Source organism: Sabethes cyaneus, chromosome 2 (assembly GCF_943734655.1).
Source record: "Sabethes cyaneus chromosome 2, idSabCyanKW18_F2, whole genome shotgun sequence".
Classification (NCBI taxonomy): Eukaryota; Metazoa; Arthropoda; class Insecta; order Diptera; family Culicidae; genus Sabethes; species Sabethes cyaneus.
This window is the reverse complement of record NC_071354.1, coordinates 37941677-37958981: the sequence shown is the minus strand read 5'-3', so window position 1 is coordinate 37958981 and position 17305 is coordinate 37941677. Positions and strand designations below refer to the sequence as shown.

General features: G+C 40.6%; 1 protein-coding gene across 1 annotated transcript; it reads right to left on the bottom strand.

The window, feature by feature from the left end:
• Positions 1-8047: 8047 nt before the first annotated feature.
• Positions 8048-17258, bottom strand: LOC128735305 (uncharacterized). Its single transcript, XM_053829795.1, has 4 exons — positions 17151-17258; positions 15886-17088; positions 8415-8615; positions 8048-8356 (listed from the first exon to the last, which is right to left on the bottom strand). The coding sequence occupies exons 1-4, from the start codon at positions 17256-17258 to the stop codon at positions 8048-8050; spliced, it is 1821 nt and encodes a 606-aa protein (XP_053685770.1).
• Positions 17259-17305: the final 47 nt, after the last annotated feature.

The window sequence follows — 17305 nt, the reverse complement described above, 5'->3', positions numbered from 1 at the left end:
ACTAATGGTTACAAACAATCAACGTTTCAATACCTCCTACGGTTTTTGACGTAGGACTACGTCTTTGTTTACTATACTGGGAATGGGTAGCACTTTGTGAAAATGAAAATAGAATGCAACGTTCGAATGAAAGATTTCAAATGGTAATAACTACTAAATTACTGAACAAAACTGAACAAACTGTATGTCGTTGGATAGATAAAATGATCAGCAATTTTATGGATAGGGTAAGAGAGCATTTTATGGAGGGCGTAAGAGGGGGGGGGGCTCATATACAAATGAAACACAAATTTCCTCAATACTCGAGAACTAATCAATTCCATTTGCAACCAAATTTGGCATGTGGGGGTTTTAAAAGACAGGATTTTTTTCTATGATGTACTGAGACCCCTTCCCATTGTAAGAGGGGGGGGGCTCCTATACAAATGAAATTCTCATTTCCTCATAACTCGAGAACTAATTAAACAAATGGAACCAAATTTGGCATGTGGGGGTTCTTGGAGGCATGAATTTATTTTATGATGGTTTGAGACCCTCACCCCTGTGGTGGGAGGATAAGGATTCTCATGGCCCTTTTAAAGGCCACAAGCGAGTTAAAGTAAGATTACTGAAACATGTAGCGTAGCTTGCATAATCATATTTAATACAATAATCTGTGAGCTGGCCATTCATTACTATTTCAACCTCTATGATGCACACAAGTGATTTTTGAAAGAAATCTCTATGTCGCAATGGTTGCAGGCGTTGTACTTATGAACCCCCTCCACGTATTTTCGAGGCACAATGGCACTCATCGATGCTTATAAACATGCATATGCCAGAAATCCAGTTTACATTAGTCTTTGATTTAGGGTGATTTTTGAAAGAAATCTCTATGTCGCAATGGTTGCAGGCGTTGTACTTATGAACCCCCTCCACGTATTTTCGAGGCACAATGGCACTCATCGATGCTTATAAACATGCATATGCCAGAAATCCAGTTTACATTAGTCTTTGATTTAGGGTAACCAACCTATTTTGGACCCCATCAGCAGCTGTACATAATTTTGACACTTGCATTTGATTTTGCTGTAAGTATCCAAATTATATACATCTGCTGAGGGGGTCCAAAATACGTTGGTTACCCTAATAATCTGACATAGTCTTACGTCCCCCTTTCGTACAAAAGAGCAAAAATAAAGTAACATGAGCAATTCAAGTCTGCTCAAGGGGACATAAACGACTAAAAGTTTTGAAAAATTGACTTTTTTATTCCAGATTTTGATTCTACACACTTTTCCGCTTATTTTAATACTAATTTGGTAATAATTCGACCACGGGAAGTGAATTAAAAACGATCACAGAAATATTCCAGCGCAGCACCAAGCGGTGAGTTTTTATATTAACAAACGTAACGGCGTTCTCAAGAACGTTATTCTAAATTTAAATAAAAGTGAAAATATTCAAGAGATCGTCGACTTGTTTAGTGATTTTTGACGTAGGATCTACGTCGTCTTTGATTTCTATTCTATCTATATTGGGGGAGCAGAAAAACGAAAAGGGAACATGTAACAAAAAGTGGTTATAGTTTGCACGCTTATAACTCAGTCATCCATCAATAGATTCTAGAGATATTGGCATCAATCGATAGGAAATTTTTCAAAAAATCCATTACAACACAGTAGATGTTTCCCTAACCGATGTTTAATAATTGAGAAAATATTCAACGACTATTCTTTCATTACTTTCATTTTTTCGTCTTCCCACGTCAATGCTTCCCTAGCACGGATGACAGAAATATGTAGGAGATGTGTTAAGCTCCCTTATGATTGTATTTAATTTACGCCCTAGCTGTTGCTGCTTCGGATTCCACGGATAAGGCAACGAAGACATCCAAATTCACCAAGCGAGACGCCAACAAACCGAAGAATCCATCGACTCATCCGCCAGTGAACGATATGGTTTTGGCTGCTATGTTTTTTACTGTGCATTGTCATTCGGTCGCGACACATCGGCAGGAAAGGTTGTATTTGAAACATTGCTTCTGCTTGCATTTTGCTCCGCATTCGGTCATTCGGTCAGCGGCTTTGGTTGACGACACATCGGCAAGCAGCTAACTTGCGACACATAACATCATCATAATATAACATCATAAACATAAAAATCTATCTTGGTAAACAGTATTCCCACAATTAATCCACACACCAATAACCTATCTGATGGACGAAAGTAGACAATGGACTCCACGAGTTAGAAATTTGAGAATTCGGGATTAACAAACGGACCTTTTCAGGTCCACCGTTTAAATTAGCTGAAGAGATGAAATTATGAATTTCTCACATTTATGAACACAATATGTATTTTAATGCGCAACTTGGGCATCTATATATGAAATTCGTACAAAAATCACAAGCTTTAGCATTGGGAGATGAATTGCAATTCGTAGTCCTACGTCAAGCCTGCGCCCGTGCCACTAGGTATGGAATCTGATGCGGCGGACTTTTCTTTCCCCTCAACTTGTGGGACTTAGATGAACAAAAATATAACAAACCTAACTTCAGTGAGCGTGGACAAATTAGCACTGTGCCGCCGAAGTGCCTGATATGTACCGGCTAACAGGACGCTAAGCGCACAACAGGAGCCCAACGTGCCTGGCAGGCGCGCCGGTGATTAAAACACGGGCGCACAGTGGGACGGCTTCAAAAATAGTGAGACATAAGTAATAGCATCGAAACCTTAAGACATAGCATAATAGTAACTTCAGAAAAGTTTCTTCATTTATAAAGCACTTTCTGAGGCAACTACTGTGTTACCTGACTCATAACGAATATACCTTATATACGGGGGAGGTTCTCGAAACTCACAAACTTTGTGGTTTTTCGTTTAATTGATCGGTCATTGATGGGGTTCGTTATGAGTCAGGTAACACAGTAAACCTTTCATTTGGTACTAAGATCATCGAAATCGGGAAAGGGAAAAAGATAAAGCTCTACTGTCTTCGACGAAAATATGCAATTTAATGTGATTAATAATTTCTTAGAACATTTGAAAAGCATACGAAGCGTTATTAAGGAGCAAAATCTTAAAAACTGTTTCAAAGGATGTCCCTAAGAGTTTGGCTCTATAACTTCTTTCATGTAAGAGATAGAAATCTTCAGTATTCAATAAAGTTTCTCAAAAATAGTTTAGCTACAACTTTTTTGTGGGAAACAATCATTTCTGACTTAAAATAGAGAAAATATTTTTTGTATTTGATTAGGGACACCCTAATGTCCGAATATTTTTTCACCACTAGAAAGTGTTTTTTGAATGAAGAAACTTTTCTGAAGCAACTGTTATGCTATGTCTTAAGGTTTCGATGCTAATGCTTATGTCTCACTATTTTTGAAACCGTCCCACTGTGGGACGTAGTGCCAGGTAACGCAACTAAACCTAAAGCACTACCACGCGGCCCAGCAGCTGTTGTATCAAGCAATTACTGAGCCGTCGACGGACTTTGCCATCATCTCGGACCCATTTTTTTATGTGTGAACTCATCACTGCGACCAATATAGCTGATCTATGGTTATATCGCCCGGGTGTTTGCTGTATGACCTGCACTGCATTTCTTTTTGCTAAAATCGGTATTGAATGAGCGATAAGCTTATTAAATTTTATGTGTGCTTGTGTGTATTGCAGAGCTATGGTGTGCTTGTCAAACTCCATATATTCGATGCGTTACTGACATGCACCAAAAATTTGGCTCTCAGGGTTACCATTTTTTCCAAATTGGAGTGACCAAGAAATTTTTGCAATGTTTTTATATTTTTTACTTTCAATTAGGCATTTTTTGATTGCTTAGAAATTGAAATAACAGCGAAGAAAAAATTTGACTTACATATAAAACTAAATGGATTGTGATACTTTAAGCTCGTTTTAATTAATTGTAACAAAATTCATTACGACAATTATCAATAACCTTAGAACAAAACAAGTTTGGTTAGCTTATTACGAATAGACTGAATGCTTTATACTACAGTGGACCCCCGTTCGTTTGAACGATTTATCATGCAAACTAACGGGGTTAATTTTTAATTTGAACAACTGGCAACTCTACATATGCTGGAACTAGTGTGATCTGGTCGCCCTACTCTTTGTTATTGTTTTGGTGGTTTGATTCAGTTGGAAGTTGGAAGCAGCGAATATTTCATTCTTCGATCGGATTTCTATCATAATCCTTGGGAAAACGCAATTTGAAACAGATTAAACACGCTAGATCAGGACAAACAAATCGCGTTTATGCGCATTGTCTGCATAAGCAAATGATGTAATGTTGAGAATGACATTTGAACCATTTTTAATTTGCACATTGTGCAAACCAACGGGGTGCAAATTAAAAAGCGTTCAGATTAAAAGTGGTCAAACGAACGGGGGTCCACAGTATTGAGTATTTGTGTTTTTATGAAGAACGAACATTGGAAGAACTGGGATTGTTGTTTTTGAAATACTACTGCAAATACTAAATGGGGGATTTTTTTATGGGGATGATGATTTCGATGCTAGGTACGAAATTTTCGCTTGACGCCACCCCCTGGTGTATTGGGTTTACACTTCCTTCGAAGATCGAAGCTTGATCTACTTTACCAACTCATTCCTCGTTGCCAGTACTATCCCATATCCTAGCCGTCCCTGGCGAGGACTCATTCGTACCTCTGACCAGTACACTTAATACTTAATAGAAGACACATTTGCACTGTCAAGAGGCTTCAGAGGGTAAATATAAGATTCACCATGAAGGAAGGGTAAATGGAGGGGCCTGAGAATAAACCCATGCCAAAGTCACTTGACATCGAATGACTTGATTCTACTAAGATTCGAACTCACGACCACTCGCTTGCAAAGCAGGAAACGGTAACTGGGTTTCGAATGGAACCGGGATGACGGCTACATGTACTACAAGCAGGTACCCGGTTCAGGAGGTTGTCTACACCTCAGACGAGGGTTTCGTGGTTGCCGACATGGCCGGAGTGTTCTACTGCAGCTGCTATGCGCCGCCACGTTGGTCTATTGAGCAGTCCACGCGGATGGTGGACCGAGTAGTGGTACTGCTGGCGAGTTTAAGTGCCGTGATTATGGCGGGCGACTTCGACGCCTGGGCGGAGGAGTGGAAAAGCCGCCGCACAAACCAGAGAGGTCGGATCTTGTTAGAGGCCCTGGCAAAGCTCAACGTAGACCTAGCAAACGTCGGCACTAAAAGTACCTTCATCAGGAATGGTGCTGAGTCGATTAGCGACGTAACCTTCTGCACCCCTGGACTGATAAAAGTGTGAAGGGTAGACGATGGCTACACTCACAGTGACCACCAGGCGGTCCGTTACGGCGTTGCTCATAGGACAAGACAGCAAGTGGCGAGTAGAAACAACATTTCAATCACCCGCGGATGGAAAACATCATTGCGGAAGCGATCCGACGAGAGCGTGATGAACGCATTATGCTCGACTCAAACGTCAATGATTTAATAGCGGTACTTTCGCGTGCGTGTGACGCTACATGCCTAGGATGGGTCACCCTAGAAATGGAAGGCGACCAGTTTATTGGTGGACGGATGCGATAGAAAACCTCCGCAGGGAATTCCTCCGCGCACGACGTAGGATGCAAAGAGCCCGGTTGGACGAAGACAGGGCAGAGCGCCATGCGGCACTTGCCGCCGCAAGGGTGGCACTCAAGAGTGAAATTAAAGTCAGCAAACGAGCCTGCTTCGAGAGATTGTGCACTAGTGCCGATACGAGCCCGTGGGGTGACGCCTATAGAATCGTGATGGCCAAAACCAAGGGCGTGAAGGCGCCCGTCGAGCAATCGCCAGAGATTCTGGGGTGGATCAATGAGGGTCTTTTTCCGCGCCATAAGCCAAAACCTTGGCCTCCGGCCGCTGAATCACTCCACGTCCGACGTCCCAGTATCTCAGACCATAGTGCAGGATAGTCGGCCAACGAGGCAAACATTCATAATTACGTGAGTGAAGGCGGCTTAGACGCTTAGAGGTCGTGAAGGCGAGTGTCACGAATGAGAAACTCATTGAGATCGCTCAATCCCTAAAGGTGAGCAAGACCGGGATTGAAGGGCATCCCGAACATGGCCGTCAAAACGGCTATCAAGGAGGCCACCGAAGTAATGCAGAAATGTTTGGACGAAATTTTCTTACCAGATAGATGGAAGCGACAGAGGTTGGTTCTTTTGCCAAAGGCGGGAAAGCCTCCGGGCGTCCCATCGTCATACAGGCCGATCTGTCTGCTAGATATCGCGGGCAAGGTCCTTGCGAGGGTTATCCTCAAAAGGCTGGTGAAGCACACCGGGGGTGTAAATGACCATTGTTGTTCCATCCTGGGCCCGGTGTTGTGGAACATTATGTACGACAAGGTGTTGAAGTTCGCTATAGGGGTTGTGATTGTCGGCTTCGCAGACGACATCACCCTGGAAGGCGAATCAATTGAAGAGGTTGAGTTGACGGCTACACACTCTATCAGCATCGACTGGATGCGTACCAGGAAACTGGACAGTATCTGCATAAGTTCGGGATTATGGAGACCCCCGAGTGTCCCGAAAGCGTGAACGAGGTGGAGACCGCAGAATATGTCTTTTTCGTAACCTGCCGCCACATGAGGAACGACGCCACATGCTTAATTTAGAGACTCTTGAAAGGAGACGTGCCAACGCTAAAGCTATGTGCGTACCTAGAACGATTTTAGAACGAACGACATTGTCTTTCTCGCTATCCTGTCTTGAGTAAACTGGATAGGTATAATCCTGAATGAAACGTAGGAACTAGGAACTTCGTATAACTATTCAGCCTAATCCCGTTCATGGAATTGCGGTTCAAAGAGGTCTACAAATTGTTCGATTTCAACTTCAATTAACACAATTTCAAAGACGACACCCTCAACTTTTAGAGTCAACTAAAAATAAAGTCAACTTTTACAAAAAAGATATCAAGCAGCAGCACAAATGTTGGATATTGGAAATTGAGAAATCAACATTCCCGCCGATAATTTCAAGATTTCTGTAGATTTCTGTTGGGTCTGTTGAACAGATGATCAGTATAAATCTGGTGATCGCTAGAATCACCAAAAGCAAGCTGTTGTCACTGCAAAACTAGTTTGTTTATTTCATTGACAGTATGAAATGCTGAACACTTACCATGAGTATCAGTTCTTTTATGGCTTTTATGGCATAAAATGTTTAATAGAGAATTTACATAAGAATTATTCAATGAGAAAACGATATTTGTGATTCCGAGGATACAGAAATTTCCAATTTTGAACTATATTATTGCTTCGAGCTTCGAGGTTATATTATTGAATATTATGCTGGTATTCAATAAAATCTTATGTTGAAACAGCTTGTTTTTTTTCTGGCAGAACTATCGAGCTCTCTCTCAGGGTGCAGGTTATTCTCCGAAACCTGTGCGGTCCAAGGTTTGACCGGTTCCATCAACTAATTATTTTCATGAAGGATGCAAAGCCAAAAGCCCTCACCCAAACCAGACTAATTATTCCAACCAATTGCCCTGAAAACCTCCAACAGGCAGGTCCTCCTAGGCAAAACCATCAACTATAAACTATGTCCAACTTGACCGACCGACGACCGACCGACCAACCAACCGACACCGGCGGCGGACGGAAACCGGTTGATTAGGTCAGTTCGGTTCACTTTTTTTTGTGTATAACCTATCGTAACCTCTCAGGAGATCAAAGCCAAAGTACCGCCCCGTCACAATGGCTAGTAGTAGTAGCACCACCAAAGAACAAAATGCCGCGCGATTGGAACGCAGGTCCACTCAACCTCTCGGCAAGCTCGCAGCAGTAGCCGCAACCAGCCAGCGGGAAGAAGGCCGTCGGCAGCGTCAAAACGAAGCATAAAGAGTAAATTTATATGATTTAATATTTTTATTACATGCATCTCCGGTGTTTTTGTTTTGTTTAACCATTTTTCTCCTGACCTGCACCGATGTTATGTTTTAGCTAGGCTACCTTTTACCGACTACCGTCCGGTTGATGAGGTTTTTTTTCACAATTTCCCCTGAAGGATTATACTATTCTCGTTCATTTGCAATTACGTGTCTCAAAGTTCTGACGGTACTGAGTTTTTCCTCCGCTTCGGCAGAAATTTTGTAGCATCCACGAATGTTCAACTGTTTTAAAGTCTTGCTGTATTGCACAATGTAATCAATAGCCAGGTCGGAAATTAAGGGACAGTTCTGCAGTTTAAGAGTGGTCAGTCGAATACATCCTTTGACGACGATTTCCACGCAGCGATCGTTGACGTTTTGACACTCGCTAAAGTCTATGATTTCTAAGGATGGACAGTTTAGCGCGAGCTTTTCTACGCCGTACTCAGTGATCTAGAAAAAGGAAATATTGCAAATCAGTACAGAGCTAATCAAAACACAAACAATTTACCTGTAATCGTTCCAGTATGAGTTCTCTTAACTCTATCAAGCGAAATTTCCGTCTGAAAGCGTAATCTGTTATGCGATAGCATCCGTGCAAGTTCAGGTACCGCAACCGTTTGAGATCTTCAATGGAAAAACTAATTTCGTACTCCCAAATCGAAATAGCGTACTCGGGCAAATCGATTCCCGTCATGCCGGCATCTGTAAGCTGAAATGATGAAAAAATATCGTGAAAAATTACATGCCATTACAATTACATTAATATGGTTTAATCCAAAGGGCGGACCTTTATTCATCACTCCCTGTTGCTTCAGAATCATTTTTCATTCTAAATTTGAGTACATCATTTTACCCCCTATATTTGTTGAATTTCCCTTATATTACTAAAATTTTTGATTCTTGAATTGCTACTTCAGCCTGATGGCCAAAATTGCTCGCTGCTTAGGAATTATCATGACCTGAGCGTTATGTTTATTCCGCAAGAACTGTCCATCTGACTCTTCGTGCTCAGGCGGCTACAAAAACAGCAGCGGCATGTTCCTGTGAGTTTCACGAGTAACTTTAACTAACTGTAGCTCAATCAGTTCACTATTCTACAACTATGATATTACATATTACAACTTGAATCAACCGCACCGGGGTTTTTCACAATTATCGTATAGCTTTTGGCTCAAGTTCCAGAATTTTATAATATTTTATGAACGACCCTAGTTTATAAACAAAATTTAAATAATTTGAACTCAATATTTTCTCAAAAAACTCCAACTAGAATTGTATGATTTTCATAGTTTTACTGATGAAGTTTTCCGTAAAATTTTTGGTGGGCAATTCCATAGAAAAATCCGAAAAACTGTGTTCTACCCTGTGAGTTATTTTTGAAACAAATTTTTTTGAGTCACGACCAAAAAAGTTGATTTTCTAGAACACTACTAACTTTATAATCATATCAAATCATCATAAATCATTATCTCATTATCTCATCACATCGTAAAACAAAGAATTTTTAATAAAATCGGAAGCAAATTTCCGCACATGTAAAACATTAAAAAAGATCTTGTTCGTCACATCCAAATCTTTACAGGGCACGGGAGGGTATTTTCGGCCCATTAAGGGATTGCATCTTCGGCCTATAGCCTAGTTCGGGTGGAAGGACAGGTGATTTTGACGTTCTTTTAGTAAAAAAAAACAGTAGATTACTTACAGTCTAGAAAAAATAGTTATAACATATTAAAATTGTATATCGGCAAAGTATTTTTATTAGCGGAAGAAAATGAAGATAGGTTGAGTTTAGAAACAGGCCGAAAAAATACCCTCCCGTACCATATATTTTTTCCTGACTTATGGCAGAAAAACTAAGAATTATGTATAACCGGTCATATATGGGGTCGATTACGCAGTGGTGGGACAATAAAAGCAACGAGTTATCCGGTGTAGGCTCGTAGATCGCCGTATGTGAGTGTTGAACGTTAAGGACTAATTCCCAAACTACAGCCTAATCAACGGACAAGGACAAGTTCTACGATAGACTCGAAAGGACCTATGGAGAGTTCCCAAAACATGACGTGAATGTCAACGGAGTGAGCGGTTGTACAGGGCAAACCACCGGATCGTTGTCAGGATCTCGGAGGAATAACAAATGCCGGAGGAGTGGTTGGAAGGCCTCATTTTATTTTCAAAAAGGACATCGGCTCGAGGGTAAAAACTATCAAGGTATTGCATTATTTAATTCTGCCTATAAGATGCTTTCCTGTAACCTATTCTCTAGACTGACACTGTTAGCGGAGTTCTTCGTCGGTGAGTACCAGGCTCGTTTTCGAGCGAGTCGCTCCACGACGGATCAGATGTTTGCCCTGCATTAGTTACTAGACAAGCTACGGGAGTACAACTGGCAGACGCATCATCTGTTTGTGGACTTTAAGGCGGTGTGCGATTCAGTCAAATGAAACGGGCTGTGACAGATAATGCTAGAACATGGTTTTCGATGAAACTAATTATTCTAATTCGTGTGACGCAGAATGGGTCAAAATCATGCGTCAGAATAGCAGGTGTGGCCTCAGCTGCTTTCCTGACGTTGAATGGAATTAAGCAAGGGGATGCACTCTCTAACCTGCCATTCAACATTGCCTTGAAAGGTGCAATACGAAGAGTTAAAGTAGAAAAGAACAGGAGTATTATCACGAAATCTCACATGCTTCTTGGTTTTGCGCGGATAACGTCGATATCATTGGAATCAACCGTAGAGCAGTGGAAAAAGCCCTTAGGCCTTTTAAACGGGAAGCAGAGATATTGGGGCTTACCATTAACACCGACGAAGCGAAGTACACGGTTGCTGGCAGGCAACGCAGGAGTCCAAACGGTATTGGTGCCAAGGTAGAGCTGGATGGAGAACGATATGAAGCAGTTGAGAAACTCATGCACCTTGGTACGCTCGTGACATATGACAACGATCCAAGGCCGCGAAGTGAAACTACGCATTGCAGCTGCGAATTAGGCTTTCTACAGATTACGAAACCACCTGAAGTTCCGTAGTTTGCAAATTTGCACAAAACTGACGCTCTACAGAACACTCATCCTCTCGGTGGCCCTGTATGGACATGAATCATGGCCGCTGAAGGCAGCTGTACAACGAGTGCTTTGGATTTTTGAGCCTAAAATTCGGCGATCAATACCTAGTGACAAAATGGAAAACGGAATGTGGTGCAGACGCATGAACCACGAGCTGTATCAAGTTTACAAATATGCTGATATAGCGAAGGTAGTACAATATGGCAGGCTGCGATAGACTGGGCACGTGGCCTGAATATCCAACGAAAGAGTAGCCACAGTTGTTTTCAGCAGAGAACCAGGAAGAGGCCGTAGACTTCGGGGCAGACCCGGACCCGGTGGCTGTGCGCTCTCGAGCACGATGCACAGTCAGCTGGGGTTCAAGGAAATCGGAGAACGGTAGCCTAGCGTCGACAGTACTAGAGGACCATAATTCATTCGGCGCAGGGTCGATGACCAATAAAATAAAATGAAGTAAAATAAGTGATCTATGGGGCTATATTACCTTTCAAATAAGACTAAAAGTGCATAAATCGATTTGGGCATCTTTGAGAAACGTTCGACTAATTGAAGCCTAGTCAAAACGCATTTTCAGACATAACATTTATATCGCTTAATCTTTTTCAATGAAACAAAGACAGACACAATTGCAAAAGTAAGAACTTTCATTTGATACTAAAATCATTTAAATTGGTTAAACGATTCCAAAGAAAATCGCGTCATGTGGTTTTTACGTTTTTGCTTACATATAACTTTTAAATAAAACATCCGATCGAAAAATATTTAATTTAAGAGTGATCTACTATGTAGCAATACCTTTCAAATATTGGAACTTTTGCTCTTAATTGGTTGAAAATGGTTAAAAAATAAGAATTACACTTTTGATACCTCGAAACAGTGGACCCCTCGTTCGCCAAGGGGCCTAACAGTTTCAAAAAGAGTTGAATGTTGAGCAAACCTTAAGATCTATATCATGTGATATTTCATAAATTTGCCATGAAACGACTAACAAATGGCCCAGTTCTGAAAAGAAGAACAGGGCTTTCAAATGGAGTAAAAAAAATTTTGGCGGCCATCTTGCATTTGGCCGCCATGTTGGATTTTATCAAAAAATGGCCGTTTTCACCATGAGCATCCCAACCGATTTTAATTTTAAGACCATCCAAAAACCATCCACCACCATCGAAAAACTGAGAAAAAATGCTATAAAATACACTGAAGTCAGAATTTCGGAATTTACGCGGTTTTTTACGCGAATTTCGGAATTTACGCGGTTTTTTAAGCGGTTTTGATTTACGCGGGACGTACCCTTCGCGTAAAAAGCGACTTGAGTGTATATTCAGCAGGTTAGGTGTGCAATGGCATTAACTAAATACACTCAAGTCTTTTTTTACACGGGGGATACGTGCCGTGTAAAAAAACCGCGTAAATTCTAAAAATGTTGTAAAAAACCGCGTAAATTCAAAAATTGTCATAAAATAAACCGTGTTAATTCAAAAATCGACGTAAAAAACCGCGTTAATTTAAAATCATCAAAAAAGCCGCTCGAATTTAAAAATCGCTGAAAAACCGCGTTAATGCGAAAAATGATTTAAAAAAACCGCGTTAATTCAAAAAACCGTGTTAAGGCCATTACAAATATTTTAAAAAGTTTTTGTCCCTCCGGTTTTAGGCCACTGAAAAAGGGGGGGGGGGGTGGGGGGGGAGGCAAAAAAACAAAGAGATATTTTTAATCGAGCAAAAGAATATGGATTTTAGGCATTTTTATTTTATGTTTAAACGTGAAAACCAAATCTATTCTTGCTTTTAAAATATACGTTGTTAATTTCCAAGCAAAAATCTACGAAAAAAAGACAAAAACGAAAGAAAATTTTTTTGGCCGATTTTCGGAAATTCCGCTGTTTGCATTTCCATTTCCATTTCATGCTAGAAGCGTTAACTCAACTCGTACATTCATTTTTCAAGCTTTTCAGACTGTAGAGTCCACAGACAATTGATTTTATAAAACAAATTTAACTCATATCCTACAAATTATTTTTTGCCCCCCGATTTTTCAAGCCAATTTCCAAGGGGGGGGGGGGGTGACAAAAACTTTTAATATGATTTGCAATGGCCTAATTCAAAAATCGTCATAAGGGGCCGTGCACTAATTACGTAAAGCATAATGGGGGGAGGGGGGGTTCCGCGAAATCTTACAAAATCTTATTTGGGGGGAGGGGGGTTTAATCATTTCTTACGTAAGATTTTCACACGCGAAAAAATTATGAAAAAGTCACATTTTTAATAGCCACTCGTGTTATTTGTTACAAATTTTTTTAAATTGATGAGTTAAGTTGTGAAGTATCGAAATCTTTCATGCTGCAAGGAAATGCGTAGCAACCTGCTGAGTATTTTAGCCTTGCCCACTCAAGGAAACAGCAGTTGGCCTACTTGTTCCAGAGCCTCTGTCATCGGTTTATGCAATTATTCCAACATATTTCGTTGCAATTGCCTATCCCAATCCCGCAAGGCAGCTGCAATCCCTTATGATATCATGATTTTGTTTAAAAGTAGCTTACTCAACTAATGTATAGCTGCACCAATGGAACAAGTGCTTGATAAGCTACTATACAACAAAAATGTTTCTTGGGATGTATTGTTCTTCTGTTCCCAAAGATCTTGCCTGCCGCATCTGACCAGAGTGGGGTCAGTATTTTGCTTCAAAGGAAATCGCGGATGGTCATTACAGATCTGTACATTAGACGCAACGCAGTGCCAATTCCAACATAAGACCATGTCGCGTGTCATCTAGAAGAGGCAAAGAAGTTCACTACTTGACGAGGACACGTGTTCAGACGATTTAGATTGGATCAATGCGAATTAAGTGAACGCTAGTGAGTTTCTGAGCATACACCAACATTTATTGACAACCTCAATGCTGAAATACGTTCGGTTCGTGAGTGGGCCATAAAGGGATTTACAACAGATAATTGATATTGTTTGTTTTTTTATGAATATGTTTGAATTTTGGTTTTTATGAACTTGTTTGAACTTTGTTAGCTGTTTCAATATTCTTTCAATGTCTAGCTTTTCAAATAAAACTTGAATTTTGATGTTTCAATTGGGGGGATTGGCCAAAATCTTACAAAATCTTATATAGGGGGGAGGGGGGGTTCAAAAATGAGGAAAAAGACCTTACGTAATTATTGCACGGCCCCTAAAAACCGCGTTAATTCAAAAATCGTAAAAATAAACCGTGTAAAAAAAGACTTGAGTGTAAATCAATTAATTTTCTGTTGCAAGATATTCCATTATATGAGCGTTGTAAACCTTGATACAGATAATTAACTGTTTCGTTTATTTAATGCCACTACACATGTAATTTGATGAATGTTCCTTATAGCATTTTTTCTCAGCTTTACGATGATGGTCTTAAAATTAAAATCAATTGGGGGATCATGACGAAAACGGCGGTTTATTGATAAAACCGAACATGGCAGCCAAATCCAAGATGGCCGCCTAGTTTTTTTCACTCCGTTTATAAACTCTATCTCTCCTCTTTTTAAAATCGTGTCGTTTGTAGTTTGTTTTGTAGCAAATTTTGGAAATATCACAATAATTATATGAAAATTGTGAACCTTGCTACAAATAACTGGTTGTTTTAGTTAATGTTTAGTTAATGCCATTGCACACTTAATTTTATGAATGTTTCTTAAAGCATTTTTTCTCCCAGCAAAGCTTTCCAATGGTGGTCTTAAAATGAAAATCGCTTGGGGGGCTCATGGTGAAAACGGCAATTTTTTGATAAAATCCAATATGGCGATCAAATCCAAGATGGCCGCCAAAAACATTTTTACTCCATTTGAAAGCCCTGTTCTTCTTTACAGAACCGGGCCATTTGTTAGTTGTTTCAAGGCAAATTTATGAAATATCACATGATATAGATCTCAAGGTTTGCTCAAAATTCAACTCTTTTTGAAACTGTTAGGCCCCTTGGCGAACGAGGCCATTACTCAGTTCGGCGAATCCTATCGAATGGTATATGACACACGATTCTCCGGGCCTCGGATCCATTTCGTGTTTTTTGACCAATTTCTAGTATATATTACAAAGTATTTTTGTTGTCAGATATTGTGAGCCATTTAACAATGTGCGATGATCCACATCTTCCTAACAATCGCAAAGAATCTGAAATTGTTTCGCGGTGGTCAATGTGATTAACCTAATTTTGTTCTGATTCATGAAGCAAATTATTATACTTAGTTTTCGCTCATGGTGCTGAGGTGTTCAGGTTCTGAGTATTTTATTATAAGGGATCAGCATCACTTGCTTTAGTACCTCGTTCGTTGCAATGTTTTGACAACATTTTTCCGAGGCCGTGGCAATTACGCCCTTTTAAATTCGAGCCAACAGTTTTGAATAGTAATTTATATTTTAATTTACAATAAGATTTGACTTAGGTGAGAAGCCGAATATAGGAGTTCGGGTCGTGGTGGCTGGGAACCGAAATACGTTACTTGCATGATTTTTGTAATGAAACGGTAAATTCACCCGCAGTTTCTAGCAACAAAAATCATCAAACTAATAATATTCCTTGTTTTTCACCAGGGAGTACAGCCTCTTGGTCGTGGTCGGCGTCGTTACTAGTCAATTTCGAAAGTATTGAATCAGTAGAAGTTGCACAATGAAAATGTCATGCTAATCCCAAGGACCATTCAATTGGTTCTTTGTGCAATCTTACTGGTTCGGCCAAAAATACAGTAGCATGAGTAACAGTGGGTATCTAGAAGTCACAAATCTTCCACGCGATTGTAAGGAACATGTTAATAAGCACTAACGTGAAACAGAGAACTACCAATTGCTTTATCCATTATGATGGTGGAATAAACATAGTAATAAACCCAGATGTAACAGGTATTCAAACTTAACGTTAAAAAAATCACTTAATAACTTACCTTCGCACAGCAATCTAAATTCAGCTCCTTCAGGCCGGTCATATGGTAGAAAATATACTGAATCGACCGATCGTTGATACAGTTGGAACATCCTCCCAAGTCCAGAACCGCCAGGTTCGTCAGTTCGAATGAAATCTTGGTAAAAACCACCTCACCAATACTGGCCAGTAAACCTAGGTAAAGCTTCTCCAGCTTCTGCCGGTTATGATTCAACAGCCCACCGGAAATACCAACGTCGGAAATTCTTTCGCAACTGGTTAAATCGATGTGCTTCAATCGGGTTAGTTTTTTGATTGACAAAATTCCATAATCGGTGATCATCCAGCAGCGGTTGAGGATTAAAGTTTCCAGCAAAGGCATGCAGTTGGAAATCTGTATTAAACAGGAATCGTTTAGAGCTAGCGATCTGGTTAGATCGAGATAGGTGAGATTAGTTTGGAAATCGATCAATTCTACGATTCCAGCTTCCGAGGATGGAATCTTCTCGCACACCATCAAACTCAAACTTTTCAACTGCAGCTCCTTGATAGCCGCCAATCGGCGCAGAAACAAATTGTCGATCGGTGTGTCGCCTATGTAAAAGTGTCTGATCGAGTGCTGATACTCTTCCACATAGTGCAAGATGTGATCCAACATGCGAAAACGTTGCGTCGCTTCTACCCCCTTGAAGCAGTTGGAGACGTCTAGCGAGTCAAGCTTTGGCGCCATACCAACAATGAAATCGAAATGATGCTGCTCGAGCCGGCTGTTGCCCGCCAGACTGATGTGCGTAAGATTCGGAAGTGTGGGGCAGTACGTCACCGTGAGATTTTTTAGCTGTTTCCACGAACGGAACAAATCCGGACAGTTTTCGATTGTGAGTCTTTTCAGACGGAAGGTGTAACGGAGGATCGACAGCACCTTTTGTTTCCATAAGATACAATTATCGAACCACAACTCCTCTATGGATTCACCGAATTCTGCCCAAAAGTCGCTTCGGTTACGGAACATTATTTTTGTTAGCTTGACGTTTGGAAAATAACGGAAAGCTGTTAGTAGACAGCGCACCGGTTCAATATTGTCCTCGAACTCGACTTCGTAGATGTGCAGCCAGGTGGAACGAAGCATCACCGGATGCTTGAGACCTTCATAGAATCCTTGGCAAGCTTGTGCCATAGCACAGCGGTCGGTGGGATTTAGAAACTTCAGCAAATAGACCATCAGCTAGAAGGATATAAAATTCAAAAATTCTAAAATCATTCGCACAAGGAAAGTAATGGATCAACCTCAAATGGCAGTTCTTCAAAGAATGGTTCGAAGTAATATAAATACTTGTCCTCGAAGTGTTCGTACATCGTGCGCTCGATTTTTTCCACAACACGTTCCAAACTCATTGTCACGAAATTGCCACGAACCACAACAACGACTGTGATCGAGCGTA

Coding starts and splice junctions, on each gene's coding strand:
- LOC128735305 (XM_053829795.1), bottom strand. CDS start 17,258: ATGAGTTTGGAACGTGTTGTGGAAAAAATCGAGCGCACGATGTACGAA. Junction 8,616..15,885: donor ATTTAGATTGCTGTGCGAAG/GTAAGTTATTAA, acceptor TCATCATTTCAG/CTTACAGATGCCGGCATGAC. Junction 8,357..8,414: donor TCATACTGGAACGATTACAG/GTAAATTGTTTG, acceptor TCCTTTTTCTAG/ATCACTGAGTACGGCGTAGA.